The 15739-nt window shown below is 37.8% G+C and overlaps 1 protein-coding gene across 1 annotated transcript; it reads right to left on the reverse strand.

Moving 5' to 3' along the window:
• Nucleotides 1-387: 387 nt before the first annotated feature.
• LOC140887482 (nicotinate phosphoribosyltransferase 2) lies at nucleotides 388-9723 on the reverse strand. Its single transcript, XM_073294737.1, has 15 exons — nucleotides 9382-9723; nucleotides 8739-8886; nucleotides 8015-8134; nucleotides 7737-7871; nucleotides 7586-7647; nucleotides 6733-6808; nucleotides 5281-5382; nucleotides 4535-4651; nucleotides 3819-3877; nucleotides 2937-3111; nucleotides 2327-2461; nucleotides 2157-2255; nucleotides 1657-1765; nucleotides 850-962; nucleotides 388-725 (listed from the first exon to the last, which is right to left on the reverse strand). The coding sequence occupies exons 1-15, from the start codon at nucleotides 9600-9602 to the stop codon at nucleotides 648-650; spliced, it is 1749 nt and encodes a 582-aa protein (XP_073150838.1). The 5' UTR covers nucleotides 9603-9723; the 3' UTR covers nucleotides 388-647.
• Nucleotides 9724-15739: the final 6016 nt, after the last annotated feature.

Below are 15739 nucleotides of genomic sequence, written 5' to 3' on the forward strand. Positions count from 1 at the left end.
TGATGTTTATTTATTTTAATTTTATATTTAAAGGTTTTACTAAAAAAATCAATGTAAAAATAACATATTATAGTATTAATTTAAATAATTATATAAATATATCATTAATTTAAATAATTATATCAAAACCGAATTAACCTACTAAAATAACTGAATCGTTTTGATATAAAACCAAACCGAAAGAAAACAGTTTGGATATCGGATATATTTATCAAACCGAAATAAAAAACTGAAAACCAAACAGATCAATGAACACCCCTATTTTAATAGAATATCCAACATATTAGAGCTCTTATTTAAAAAATAAATATAAAAATGGTTGCATTCTATTTTAATTCTATATTACTTGGGTTTCTAGAGTATTTTAGACCTTTATACACCACCACGTTGATTTAGAAAGACGATATGCATATTGTATTTTGAGTTTACTTGGACTTCTTGGGTTCATTGACAAGCTTTACCACAGACATTGATTAACATATGGTTTTACCAATACACACACATACAGGAAAGTCAGAAACCTGAAGGAAATGGATGTTATTTTGAACTGAAATTTTACGTTGACCCTGAAAATTTCTGTGCTCCTCGAGGTTGGTTGGTTCCCAGTTAAAACTATTTTTCCTTCCGTATATCATATGATCCCACATTCACTGCAGCTCTCCAACTGGTGCTTCATTGAGCCACAAGAAATGAATGAAATCATATAATTCTGCGCTTACACTAACCTGCTCAGGAGATAAAGTAACAAATCTGTGGGACTTTGCTACGAAATTGGAAGAAAAGATGCAATTGTTTTTCACTGGTGGAAAAGCCAAAAAGGTATTGGTAAGTGTAAATTACTGAATGTACCTTGTAAGGTGTTGGGTTCAACCTTCTCATGTGGTCGGGTCGCATCTGATCCAGTTGTTTAATACATCGTTCTCTGATCAATTTTATGGGCGGTAACTCTTCTCTATCTTTTCCTACAAATTACAAAAAGCAAATGAATATTGTCAACATGATGACCCATAAATAAGAATGGCCTCTAAAAATATTTGGTAATGCTACTCAACACAATGACCAAGATACACAAAAATAGATTGAGCCGTGTGGTGGCTGTATTACATGAGATTTTGTTCCATGGACACAAAACATGAAAGTTCAAATACGAAATACCATAGCTTGCAGAAAGTGATGGTTCGTCCAAGAATTGAATGTCAGCAAGATGAAGTGCTACACCAAGTATGATCCTAGAGTATGGAAGTTCAATATTTGGGGGAAAATACGGAACATTGAAAGCATTTATTATAATTTCCAACCGGTAATATTCAGATGGATATCTAAGATACACAAATTATGACTCCTAGAAAATGCTGATGAAACACGTGGATTATATGCTATACATTCAAAGGGAACACAATTTGAGAAACCAAGTAATGCCTATGGCATTATATTGTGAAAAGTAAGTGCTTAAATTAATTTTTTTTTTTTTAAATCGCTTTTCAACTTACTAGTAGGCATCAAGGTACATATTGGCCAAAAATAGGCCATGCAGTTAATAGAGGTTTAGCATAATATCATGGAACAACAAGGTACATATTGGCCAAAAATAGGCCATGCAGTTAATAGAGGTTTAGCATAATATCATGGAACAACACCAGAAAACAAAAACCACACCTGATTTACCAGGCCAAAAACATTTCATAAGCTCCTCGACACGCTGTGGCACCACATATGCTCTTTTGGATTCATTGAATGGATGGCGACACAGAATTCTTTCACCAACCTGAATTTCATAAAATTTAAACAATAGTTGAGACGCCGAGTGGTTATGCTGAGAGGCAAGATCATTTATTACACAAGTAAGCAGTGCAAATGCGATGATTACTAGTAATCGTGCAAATGTTTCATCATAATAATTAAATGTTGCAAAAAAATCTAACTTCCATTAGAACGATAAATTTTTTGGCTGACTGAGGTACTTCATAAGGATGTTGCCCAAGATCCTTACTTCCAACTTAGTTCTACAAGAATGTGCAAACAATCTTTATTGTAATACATCCAACAGGAGTCAATATATCATCCCTCTAAAAGATACGAACACTTTTTTTTTAATGCAAGGAGGTTTCCATGGAAATCTACGGAGCATTGAGAAAGTAGAGAAATTAAAGAAGTACCTTGGGAGGAGGTTCGTTTTCCCCGGTCATAATATCCACAAGTGGGTACCCTTCCTTCCCATACAATCTGTAACATCTTTTTTTGCATGGAATGGAGACCTGAAGCAAAAGTTGTATGAATGAATTTCTATTCTAGAATATAGGTTGAAGTGATATAACGAGGATCAAACCTTCGAGACATCTTCAGAAAGTTTTATACGTGGCTGGTTGTTTATTTCGACCAGTTTGAAAACGACACCTAAGGCAGGTTGAGCATAACATGTAACCAAATGAGTTCCAATTCCAAATGCATCAACTTCATGACCCTGGTGAAAACATAAAGAGGTGAAAAAATGCAAACCCAACGGATAAAACAAGGAAAATATTTTATTATATCTGTCTTTTAGTGACTCATACTAGTTGAGCACCAAAAATAAGATCTCACTCAATTCCATTCCAGAACTGATAATAAAATCTCTTTAAAAGCGGAAATCAATATAGAAGGGAAACCCAAGTGATTTGCTTTCGTAACCATATCATTCAGGAAAATACACGAAAGATGTTGGCAGCTCCTAAAGATTACTGCTAGAGTAAATGCAGTTGAAAGAGACATCAAATCACAGCTAAACAAGTGAACTCTCTATGTGGCATATCAATGACTTGGGGCAGCATGATAGAACAATCACCTGACAATAATTTTATAGAATTGCAAATTAGTACGGCCATGCTGACATGATGACATTAGTAAATAACAATAACATATGTTTGGCTTTTTGAACACTAAGTGCTTCTTTTCTATACCTGTTTGTTTAAAGCATCTAAAGTTTCTTCATTGAGGTCATTGCTAGCAGTGATGCTCGTCTTTCCAAAATCTGACACTCCAAATTCCTTCTCAATCACCCGAAAAAATTTTCGGGCCTCACATGACTGATAGGCAAGATCACCGGAGTCAAGTCTAATTCCTATTGCTTTATACCTGCAAAAGGATATTTAGAAAACAAGGTGTTAGAAGGAAAATGGGCTCAACATGTAGAAGTGGGATGATGTTACAAGTCCAGGAGGGGATATGGGCGCATATCCCCTCCTGGATCGTAACAGATGAATAGGAGAATACTTGTAACACATTTTTGTCAGATCAATGATCAGCAGTTTAAGTGAAGTTAAGAGGGATGCATCTACAACTATGTAACTTAATGGTCAAATCTATTCACACAACTCTATAAATTTTTCACATGCTGTAAATGAGTAAACCACCTTTAATGTTTCGAGAATCACATACCAACCAAAAAGGAACCAAGTAATTTCTAGAATTTATTCGAACAGTTAAAAAAGCTATAAGATTCTAATTAACTGTGTGCTGCTGCTGCATACAGATATTATAGCTCAGTCGCTGATCTAGCAGTTATAATGTAACTAGTTGTAACCTAAATTTCTATCAGAATCAGAAAAACTATCCAAGGATGTTCTCTTTGCATGACATCGCCGGATACACTAATACTTATTAAATGTTTGCACTATTCATGATAGATATTTGCAAAACCATATTGAAAGAAACATGATGTCCATTGAGCCTCCAGGTGGTGGACCCACATAACTAATATTAACTCAAAACAACACAATAAGGCTGGCATAGATAGGATTCACGACATAAAGAACCAACAAATGAATAAGACTTGGACGCACCCGAAATCGTTTAGAGATAGAGCCACTGCACAAAAATTAGGAATACCACTTCTCATTACCTGTTCAAAAAGATTACAAGAGTCACTTCATGACAGAAAAAAATAGGAATTGGTTCTTCTCCTCTCATGATCAAGAAGCTGATATCCTAACCAAGAGTCTCACAAAGCCAAGTCATGAGAATCTTCGTAGCAAGCTTGGAATGAGAGATATCTATTCCTAAGCTTGAGGGGGAATGTTGAAGATTTCAGAAATATTTAGGAGATATTGTAGATACTAATTTGTACACTTTCCTTTCTTTGCAGATTATCTAGAATAGGAAATTATCTTAAGATCGATTAGTGATTTAATTATCTTTTATTATGATCATGTAACTTGTATAAAAGCTGTACAATTTCAAAAATAAACAAGATTTACGAAATTATTCTTGCTTCAGTATGCATCCAGGGCCCTTAATTATTTAATTAGATTATATACCTGAGTGACATTACACAAATTCCTCTGCCCCACATACCAGTCAAAAAATACAAAAATAGGCAAAGGATGAATTGTCATTGTGGTGGTAATTCAACAAAGCAGTATCTGCATGGAATTAATCTAGGCTTCTTGACAACCATTGACAAAAAAGTCAGGACGTATGTCGTTCCAAAAATGAAATGCTATAGAAAACAAGACGGAATAAGCAAAGAGAATCTATTGAACTAAATAATTTCACTTACATCATACGTGTCAACAAGGGCCAAAAAGTTTCTCGGAAAGGCAAGAGCATAAGAGATGAAAGCAGCCAGCTCACTTTGATTTGTTTCGCCAAAAATACTGCCCAATAAATCTGTACACTAATCAGATGAAAAGTTTGAATCAGATAACACCATTTTAAGGCAAAGATTTCTCAATGCGTTAAAACACACCAGAAATATATCTCAACCTATTTAGTCAGGTGATGTGATATTCAACCTCATCTCAACAAATTACAATAAGAAAGTTAACTTCACAACTTTATATTATACTTTGGGATAAGAAATAAGAAAATGAAGATCATACTCATAAAAGGCTTTAAATGCTTTAGAACTTAAAATTTCAGAATGTTTCACACAGAAAAAGAATTGAAGAACCAGTGTCAGGGGATAGTTATACGTTACACCAGAGTAGTGATTTTGTGAACTTGTGATTTATGGGGATGTGCAGTTCGAATGCATTGATATAATTTTTGGTCTAATGTTTGGCTATTTCTTAAGCTTTATGATATCAGCTTGCACGTACTGAAAAACAACATATGTGGGCTCCACACAAACATGATGAATTTAGAAAGTAGTTACTGAAATAAAAATTGAAAGTCCATGCTTCCCACTAAAAGCCAACAAGTATATCAAGATTTCGTATTAAAATTCAAGGAGGATATGAAATTGAAACTGAACGAGAATGAGATAAAAGAAAATATAAAGCAGCGGGGATATATTAACTATACCTTCAATTTTCTTAACCAAGAGTGAACCAAACTAACAAAATCTTCACAAACATTTGAGCCATCACAACTATGAAGTGACTTCTTGGTGATCTCATGAAAGCTCTGCACAATCAAATGTTTGGAATGGATAGATCATATCATATGCATAGCAAGTTATTGACATATTGCTGAGCATTCAAATCATAAAATAGTTAATTTGAATATGATATGTTTTCATTGCCATGTAGCATGGGCGGCGATAAGTCAAATACAACTACCTCCCCTAAAAATTGCTTAAATAAAAAAGACGACCACTTCAAAAACCATATGTAACACCTCCCTCATTTCATAAAGTATTTTTTTTAAAAAAAATTAAGGAATACATAAGGCGAAGATTCTAGTCTAATTCTGGATAACAATGAATAAAAAGATAGATGAACTTTATTCCTCATCCTAGAGTCATTCCATATGTACTTGTTCATAGAAAAACAGACCTTTTCTATCAAATCAAGTTTCATTTCTATATTGAATATTAATTTGAATCCCCAAATCTACTAACCCCATCTCCAAAATCTCTTTGCATCAGGAACAGATAAAAAGGAAAAATATGTAATTTGTTTTTAAACAACAGATCTATAATTAATTATATAATCAATAAATATACTTCTTTCGATGTCTTCAAAATACAATAGCTTAGTGAACATTCAATAGCTCTTTTCGTTTTTATTTTTTAAAAAAAGCTCTGTGAACGTAAATTTAATCCGAAATAATATTTAAAATATTAATATTTTAATTCATTTTATTCTCTTTTATTCCAATTAAAAATTCTCGATAAAAATTGATTTGAAAATGTGTGTGAGCATAATAAATTAATGTGAGAAAATAAGTATGAGTATGATTTTAGTACAGTTCTTTGGAGGCATAAATATCAATTTTCGCCATAGTCATGCTTTTTTTATTTAACAAAAATTATAAAAAAATTAGCCATTTTATAAATCATGTTAGTCTTTTTTTAAAAAAAAATCTTAAGAAAATGCCAACTTTTTAAACCTGAAGTGGTTAATATATTTTTAGGAAGCGGCATCGGCATCGTCAACTAAGTGAAAAAGTAGGTGGATTTCATTAACTCCAGCAAGAAATCAATCACTACATGGTACTACACACATTGTTTATAAAACAATAACTATAAAGGGATGTATAGTTCAGATAATCAAAAACCTTTCCTTTTCTTAATTATATGCCTATATAATCCAGAAGAGAGAAACCATTCAGCATTGTTCCTTCTGGCGAACACAATCTTTGACATGCATAAACATAGTAACTACCACCACCACCACCACCACCACCACTTAGGTAAAGTGGCATAAACCTCTCCCTTTTGAGGGAGAGGCGTGGGTTCGGACCCATGTAAAAGCAAAAAAACCCCTCACCCCAATGTTGAAATAAAAAATAAATAAATAAAATAGTAATTACCAGAAAAGAGCTGACAAATGCATGGGAATGTGTTCCACGAAGTGGTATTCCAAATAGTTTTCCAGCTGCAACATTGCTGTTAACAGAAACAACAAAGACAGATAAGCTCACGAATAAAGTTCAATTATCAACAGGAAGCTACATTAAAACTGGAGGGCAAAAGGATTAGTGTCGTTTCTGCGTGCCTTATTTTGATTTGACCAATAGATCCATGATATTTCCCTTTTTGAGGATCAATAATTGTATCAAAAGAACAATACAAGCAGTTATTCTAAAGGCTGAAGATCACTACAAAGCTAACTGAAACAATCAGACCGACAGAGCAGTAAAATGTTTGGCTAGTTCAACAAGGGAAGGATCAAAATTGTCTTCGGGCTAGGCCATTTGATCAAATACACATGTGAAAACCAAAATGCTAATTATCAACGGTATGCCACTTTTGGAATTTGACATCCAAAATTATAGGATGACAGATATTTTTCCTTAGCCAACAAATCCAATTCATAAAATTGATTTCAGAGGTACTTGAGATTACTTATGACTAAACATAATATCATTTCACACACACACACACATTTATGTATTTACACTGTCAATTTATGATGCACACCTTTGACAAGGTAAAAGATTGGTAACACAAAGACAACAAAATCTCATGGCTCCATCAATCTTCTGAAACCATACATAAAAAAGGACCACAAGAAATATAGGATCAAATTGACAAAATTGTCATAATATTAACAAAAAAAAAATTGACATAATCGTCATAATTCTAAAAAAAATGACATCATTTTCAGATGACACCCACAAAATGAAAAGAAAATTTCAAATTTGATTCATCGCTGTGAATCACCTTGTCGCATCGAATCCACCCATGTAACAGTACTTTGAGGCTCCTATACCACCATCAGGGCCCTGCATGAAAAGCAGACAAACAAACCATTTGATAATCACAAAAAAAGACCAGTACTTCAAGATAAAACATAACAGGCAATAGATAAGACCTGTGCTCGTCGCAGCCCAAATTCAAGAAGTAGTTTGGACTTTCCAGCAACAAAACGATGCCTTGCAGCATTTGTAGCTACTAAAGATGCATAATTTACTAGGTTTAAAAGTGGGGTTTCAAGCAGTTGAACCACCTTAAAAGACAAACAAGAGCACTCATGAGAAGCAGCAACTAAAACCAATGAACTGATGCAACCAATATATAAATATTGTTTCATAACTTCGAAAAGATCTCGAAATAAATTGCTTTAAACGGGATTGCCTACTAGATACTTACTGCTACTGGTCCTTCAACTCTCATCAATGGCATCCTTGGAAACACAACACAACCTTCAGAAAAAGCATGTATCTCCACATCTGAACAATCTATTCCCCTTAGGTAGTTATAGAAGCCAACCTAAATCAAACATCAAAACTCAACATTATTTCTGAATCCTCGATCAGTGTGCCACCGGAACAAAAGAAACAGAACCCTGAAGTTCTTCAAAAATACGGGAAAAAGAATTTCTTGATAAAGATAATAGCAAAACTAAACCAAACAGAGCCCCTGGTCCGACAGACAGCATAGAGTCAACATCTTTTACAATGTGGATTGTTACTGAATAACTAGATGGTCACTTCCCTACAATTCAACGGGTATCCAATATGGAATATGGATGATTACAAAATCTTTAGTGGTGAGCTGAACAAGTAAGTTTGTTCAGAAAAAAAAGCATTCATTGTATAGAGGCATCTTCATTTTCAGAAACAAAGATTAAAGGTCCCATATCTTAAGAAGGTGCATAAAACATTTATCCATGGCTCACGTAGCTTGATCATTTTATGCTAATCAACTACATCTGAAGCCAAAAGTTAAATGCCAAGGATCGATAAGGCAGAAACTCGTATATGCGTACATCACTATATCATATTTTGTTTCAAACTCATAGTCAATTATTAAAAATGTGAACATAAAAGCAAACTACTATGTGATGATTGACACATCCAGTAAATCGATATACCTCACATGTTGTAGGCAAAGATGATTGGATAAAGGCAATCTCATCTTCCGTAAATCTAAAATTTGCAATTAGCTTTACGCACTCTTCTAGACCAGCAAAAACTGTATATTCACCTCCAAAAGGATTCCTCCGAAAATACAAGTCAAACCTGAAAAAAGATGCATCATTAGAATGAAGATGCTCTCACATAAAACTACATATTCTCCTCGGAGCTAAAATAATTCCAAATAACTCTCATGGCCAAAAATAATACTATTATATTTTGATCCTTTGAATATTTATCCCATGTTAGCCATCTGTGGACAGGCACATGCAGGTGTTAGCATATGAATACAGAAGGACAAAATCAGACTCTCTCCCAGTACAATCGTGTTATATGACAAATCATTCTATAACTTTTATATCAAAATTCATTTCAATAAGGATTCAAGTACACCATCAATGATAGTACGGAAGTAATCATTATGCTTCCTCCAATCCAGATGTGCTCACTTATACATCATGAGTTGAACCATAAAAACTAGCTAATTAAAGATAAATTTCGTACACGTTCAAAGGCAGGTCAAGAGAAACGGATAATTTAGTGAGCCAAACAAAATCAAATCAGAAAATAAAATATAGTAGTAAACAGTCATATAATTACACTGCCCGTTCGTTGTGCTTGCCTCCTTTCCAATACGCGTAGGCCATCGTAAACTGATAGAGATCCGTCAGTAGCGGTGTCACCATGGGATTGGTAGGCCCGTCGATGTTTCCGAACTGAGTCTCCTCCTTCTCCACCCCGTTCGCTAGCGGCGCCGCCCCCGCCATAGTTGCCTCAGAGTGAGCTGTATTTGATGAATTAATTGTGTGTGTGGTGAGCATACCAAGAGAGAGATGGAAATTGTGGATTGATTAAAGGGACTGATTCATAGAAAGATGGCGCAGAGTTTGGGGTGAGAGCCACAAGTCTCCAATTGTAAGTAACGGCCATGTCTATGCTTGTGGGAGTTAGCTATGCTACTTTTTATCTCTACATGATGTACGCTTTTTTTATTTTTTCTAAATTCCTCTTCTTTCTATTTTAATTGATTTCTACCTTTATCTAATTTGATTTTTGTTATCAAACGAAGTTAATATTATAGTTGTGCTTTTTTTTTTTATGGGTATAATAGTCATTTTTCATATCAATAAGATTTTGAAGCTTAATATATAGTACATGTAGATACAATAAAACTTTTAACGATGTTGGGACGTAAATTTAATCACTCGTGATTCATCTTTCATCATATTATTTGAATTAATATATTAAAAATTGATACTAACTTAGAGGACAATTAAATATATAGGTCTCATCTCAATGTTTCAAACTAATTCTCACCAGACACTGGCAAGAGCTTTGACATTACACCACTAATACTTTTGTTTATTATTATTATTATTATTAATAATAAAATATATATACAATTATAAGTCAATCAAAACCAGTCCACATGATGCAGTGAAAGCTGGGGCAGATCCATGAATTTTATCTAGGGGGTGCTTATAACCGAATAGAGAACCAAAGATCACAAATATATATATATATATATATATATATATATATATATAATCACATAACAAAAGTTCAAATATAATAATGAAATTAAATAATGTTGTTAAATTTCAAATATAACTTACAATTAACCCCTACGACTTAACATTTTCTGAAAATAATTTATAATGACTTCATTCGTCAAGATACAAAATATAAGTAATTAAACTATCATTCAAATATTGATCACTCATTCGATTACGAAGACGATTCTTAATAATCTTCATAGAAGAAAATGTTCTCTCCATTGTAGCAGTTGAGACCGGTAACATCAAAGCCAAAGTCACGAGCTTGTAAACTGTAGTAACCCGCATTTCTAATTAGTAATTAATGAGTAATTAATCACGTGATCATGTTTAGATTAAGTAAAACATGATTAAGTAAGTTCCTGTTGGGATAACGGACTTAAAAAATGGATTCAGAGCACTCGAATTAGTTGAATTGGTTCAGCAGGATCGGACGCTCCGAAGTAGACTTTGGAGGATCCGAAGTGGATCGGAAGCTCCGTGCTAGGATCGGAGGCTCCGATCGAGATCGGAAGCTCCGTCGACGAGATCGGAAGCTCCGATCTAGACCAGGGCACACGTCATCGCTTACATCAGCAAGGTGACGTCAGGGCTGACGTAATATTGAGAGATCGGAAGCTCCGAAGGTACGATCGGAGGTTCCGATTGTGATAGGACGTTCCGAATCGGGATCGAAGGTTCCGAACGCTGTCTATAAATAGAGGGTCCGAGAATTCATTTTCTCGCACCAATTTCCTCATTTCTCTCTCGATTCCTAAGCCTTATAACTCAGATCTAGGACGATCTAGGCGTCCTACGGGGAATCTGGAAGTGGCTTAGTGATCTAGACATCGTCGCGGAGCTATGGCCTAGTTTTGAGGCTATCGACAGCAAAGGGCTAACGACGGACGCAGGTATAGCTTTGGCATCCTAAAAATATTTAGGAGTATGCAATAGCTTAATTAAGGCTTTTAGAGTTTTTTCATTGATGCATGGATATTTGCATTGTAGTAGCAGTAGACTGAACTTGTAGGCTTGAAGTCTAGGTCAGTGGAGCTAGGTTTGACCAGCAGTGTTAGAGGTACGTAAGTACTGACCGAGATAGCCGGCATGATATATTTGCATGTATGTTGCATGAGTATGTGCTATATGCTTTATCATGTTTTAACATGTTTTACCATCTTAGCACATACATGATTTTACGTGTGACTGCATCCGGAGAGATATGAGTCATTGACAGTCTCCATAGGGAACAATGATCTCATTTTGGACTCGAGTCAGGTATGAAAGTTTCCATATGAGGCTTGTATCCTGTTTTGGATTCGGGTCAGGATGGGGTTGGCTCAGCCTTGATATGGAGTATACGAGTACCCCGCGGAGTCGCTCTCTAGCCGGTACTGTATATTCTCGGCGCCATGAGCAAGTATTTTCACTTGAGTTTTAAATCATCTATGTGCGCATATTTGTATTTATATCATTGCTTCGTATTGAGCGTTCTAGCTCACGCCCCTGTGTTTGGGTATTGTGTACATTGTGGCGGGGCAGGTTTGAGGCTGGACGGTCCAGGCAGCTCTTAGCAGGATTGAGCTTTGGGGAGTGCGAGGTTGTAGAGGGTAGGGATTTATTTACCCTGAACCTTCGATTTGGTTGTATAACAGTATTTATACACTTGTGATATCGTCGGTTGTATTCTGTCGATTGGATTTGTTGTATTTTAATTATCCGCACTTTACGCTTTAAGCTTTTATTGCGTGCGCTTTTACTGTAACTCTGATTAGGTAGTGGATCCGGGTTGGGTCACTACATTTTTGGTATCAGAGCGACGCATTGCACTGGGAATATCGTAAAGCGGATTAAGTAATTATCTGTTCTTGTGCAACAGATGGCAGATTACGACAAAAGCCACGGTAGCGTAGACGGCGGTCGTTGGGGCGATCCGGATGATCGTAGACGTCGGGGACATCCCGAGGAGCGCAAGAGAGTGAGTATGCGTAGATTCAAGGAGGTTAGCCCTAGACCTTTGACGGGTGGTGAGACAGCTGAAGAGGCGGAGGATTGGCTTGAAAGGATGGAGCAGTGCTTCCAGGAGTTCCGTTGCACGGCTGAGGATAGGATGAAAATTCTTGCCTTTATGCTTGAGGGCAGAGCGAGGAAGTGGTGGAGATCTACTTCCGCACCGTTCATAGTAGCTAGAGGTGCAGCTACGTGGGTTGAGTTCCGTACTGCTTATCAGAGGTTGTATTTTCCTCCAGCTCTTCGTCAGGCGAAAGCCAGTGAGTTGTTGAGTTTGCGACAGGGGATGATGACGATCGAGGAGTACCAGAAGAAGTTCTTTTATCTGCTACCTTTTTGTCCTCATGTTGCTGATAGTTCTATGGTGAAGTTTGATCATTTCCTTCAAGGGTTGAACCCTGATATTCATCGGATGGTTGCTGTGGGCGGCGATGGGACTTACGAGGATTTGGTGGACCGTTGTCGCCAGGCCGAGGACAGTATTCGGAGGAACATGAGACTTTACTCTTCTTCTTCCAGGTCAGCGAGTGCTAGTGCTTTGGGCCCTAGGGGGCAGTCCTTCAAGAAGCCATGAGGTACTTCTTCTTCTTCCTCTGGATCTGGGGGAGTGCATCGTTTTGGTGGACAGAGACCGAACCAGTGTAGTCAGTGCAGACGCAGGCATCCTCCAGGACAATGTGGTCGATCGACCACTGCATGTTTCCAGTGTGGCCAGGAGGGTCACATGAAGAGGGATTGTCCTATGCTGATTGGGGCAGTGAGTGGTTTCGGAGGTTCTCAGGCATCTGTTCAGCCACCTCAGTACCAGCAGCCACCTTTCTAGCAGCAGTATTCGCAGCAGCGCCAGCAGTCTCAGAGACAGCCTACTCAGACTCCTTCTCGGGTACCCAGGGTTAGGTCTTTGCGCTTAACCAGGAGCAGGCAGAGGCTGACAGTGATCGGATGATTGCAGGTATATGTAGTTTATGTGGTTTTCCTGCATTTGTTTTAATTGATACCGGTGCATCGCATTCTTTTGTCTCAGCACGTTTTGCTAAGAAGTATAGATTGCCGTTTATTCCTTTAGACGTGTTGCTAGTGGTTTCTACTCCTATGGGGAGCGAGGTTTTAGCCAAGCATCTAGTTGTGGGTTGTGTTTTGGATTTCGAAGGACATCAGCTTAGTGCTAACATGATGATTCTAGCGATGGAGGATTTCGATTGCATCATTGGGATAGATCTATTGACTACCTACCGAGCAATAGTGGGTTGCTATCAGAGGTTTGTTCAGTTTCGTCCAGAGGATGACGAGTCATGGTATTTCTATGGTGAGGGAGCGTGACCCCGATGCCAGTGGTTTCAGCTCTGAAGGCCCGGCGTGCTTTAGAGTCTGGCGGGGAAGGCTACCTTATCTACGCCATTGACGCATCCTTAGGAGAGCCAGATATCCGAGAGATACCAGTGGTTCGTGACTTTCCAGATGTGTTTCCGGAGGAGATTCCAGGTTTGCCACCAGTAAGGGAGATTGAGTTTGGCATTGAGTTAGTGTCAGGGACTGCACCGATTTCCAGAACTCCTTATCGATTGGCACCGTCAGAAATGAAAGAGCTGCAGAAGCAATTGCAAGATCTTCTTGATAAAGGTTATATTAGACCTAGTGTTTCGCCATGGGGAGCCCCAATACTGTTTGTCAAGAAGAAGGATGTTTCGATGCGGTTGTGTATTGACTACCGTCAGTTGAATCAGGTGACAGTGAAGAATAAGTATCCTCTTCCGCGGATAGACGATCTCTTTGATCAGTTGCAGGGTACTTCTGTCTATTCGAAGATTGATCTTCGGTCTGGGTATCATCAGTTGCGAGTTTGACAGGAGGATGTTCCTAAGACAGCATTTCATACGCGGTATGGACACTATGAGTTTCTAGTAATGCCGTTTGGTTTGACTAATGTTCCAGCTGTTTTTATGGATCTGATGAACAGAGTTTTCCGTGACTTTCTGGATAAGTTCGTGGTGGTGTTCATCGATGACATTTTGGTGTATTCTCGCAGCATGGATGAGCATGCCTACCATCTCTATACTGTACTGCAGGTCTTGAGGGAGAGACAGTTGTACGCAAATCTGAGTAAGTGTGACTTTAGGATTGACCGAGTTGTGTTCCTTGGTCATGTAATTTCTCAGGAGGGCGTATCTGTTGATCCTAGCAAGACAGAGGCTATTTTGAATTGGTCACGTCCGACTACAGCTTCTGAGATTCGTAGTTTCCTTGGTTTAGCAGGATACTATCGTCGTTTTGTGGAGAATTTCTCTCAGATAGCTAAGGCTTTGACTCAGTTGACGAAGAAAGATGTTTCTTTCGTTTGGTCTGATGCTTGTGAAGACAATTTTCGTGAGTTGAGACATCGTCTGACGACAGCTCCAGTTCTTGCTTTACCGTCTGGATCAGGTGGTTTTGTAGTCTTCACTGATGCTTCTCTCCAGGGTTTGGGGTGTGTGTTGACTCAGAATGTCCACGTGATCGCTTATGCCTCCAGACAGCTGAAGACTCACGAGGAGAACTATCCCGTACATGATTTAGAGCTTGCAGCCATTGTATTTGCTCTTAAGATATGGCGTCACTATTTGTACGGAGAACGATTTGAGATCTTCACCGATCATAAGAGTTCGAAGTATCTGTTCACTCAGGCTGAGTTGAACATGCGGCAGCGTCGTTGGATGGATCTGTTGAAGGATTACGATTGTGAGATCAAGTACCATCCAGGTTCTTCAAATCCTGTTGCTGATGTGCTTAGTCACAAAGTCTATGCGAGTTCCCTTCGTACCAATTCGGTACGGAAGGCAGTGGAAGAGTGTTGTTCTTCAGGATTCACATTCCGTCATAAGAAAGAACAGCAAGGAATTCGTGTTTCCTCCATGCTTGCAGAGCCATCGTTGTATCGACGAATCCGGAAAGCTCAGAATTTTGATCTGAAGACGCAGAAGTTAACCCGTTTGGCTGAGGGTATAATACTTCTGGTTTCCATTTGCATGGAGAAGGTCTGTTGTGTCTTTCTGGTCGAGTTGTGGTACCCGAGGATTCTACTTTGAGGGATGAGATCTTATCGCAAGCTCACCGCAGTCGATTCTCTGTACATCCAGGCAGCATGAAGATGTATAAGGATCTTCGCTCTCGATTTTGGTGGAAAGTGATGAAGCGTAGTGTCTATCAGTTTGTGTCCCGATGCCTTGTGTGTAAACAAGTCAAGACAGAGTTTAGACGACCCGGAGGGTTACTTCACAGCTTAGAGATTCCTGAATGGAAGTGGGAGCATGTGACGATGGACTTTGTCACCCACTTGCTTATGTCTTCCAGGAATTGTGATGCTATTTGGGTTGTCGTGGATCGGTTGTCGAAGTCAGCGCATTTTCTTCCCTATAACCGCGATTACACCTTTG

Source organism: Henckelia pumila, chromosome 3 (assembly GCF_033568475.1).
Source record: "Henckelia pumila isolate YLH828 chromosome 3, ASM3356847v2, whole genome shotgun sequence".
NCBI classification, from domain to species: domain Eukaryota; kingdom Viridiplantae; phylum Streptophyta; class Magnoliopsida; order Lamiales; family Gesneriaceae; genus Henckelia; species Henckelia pumila.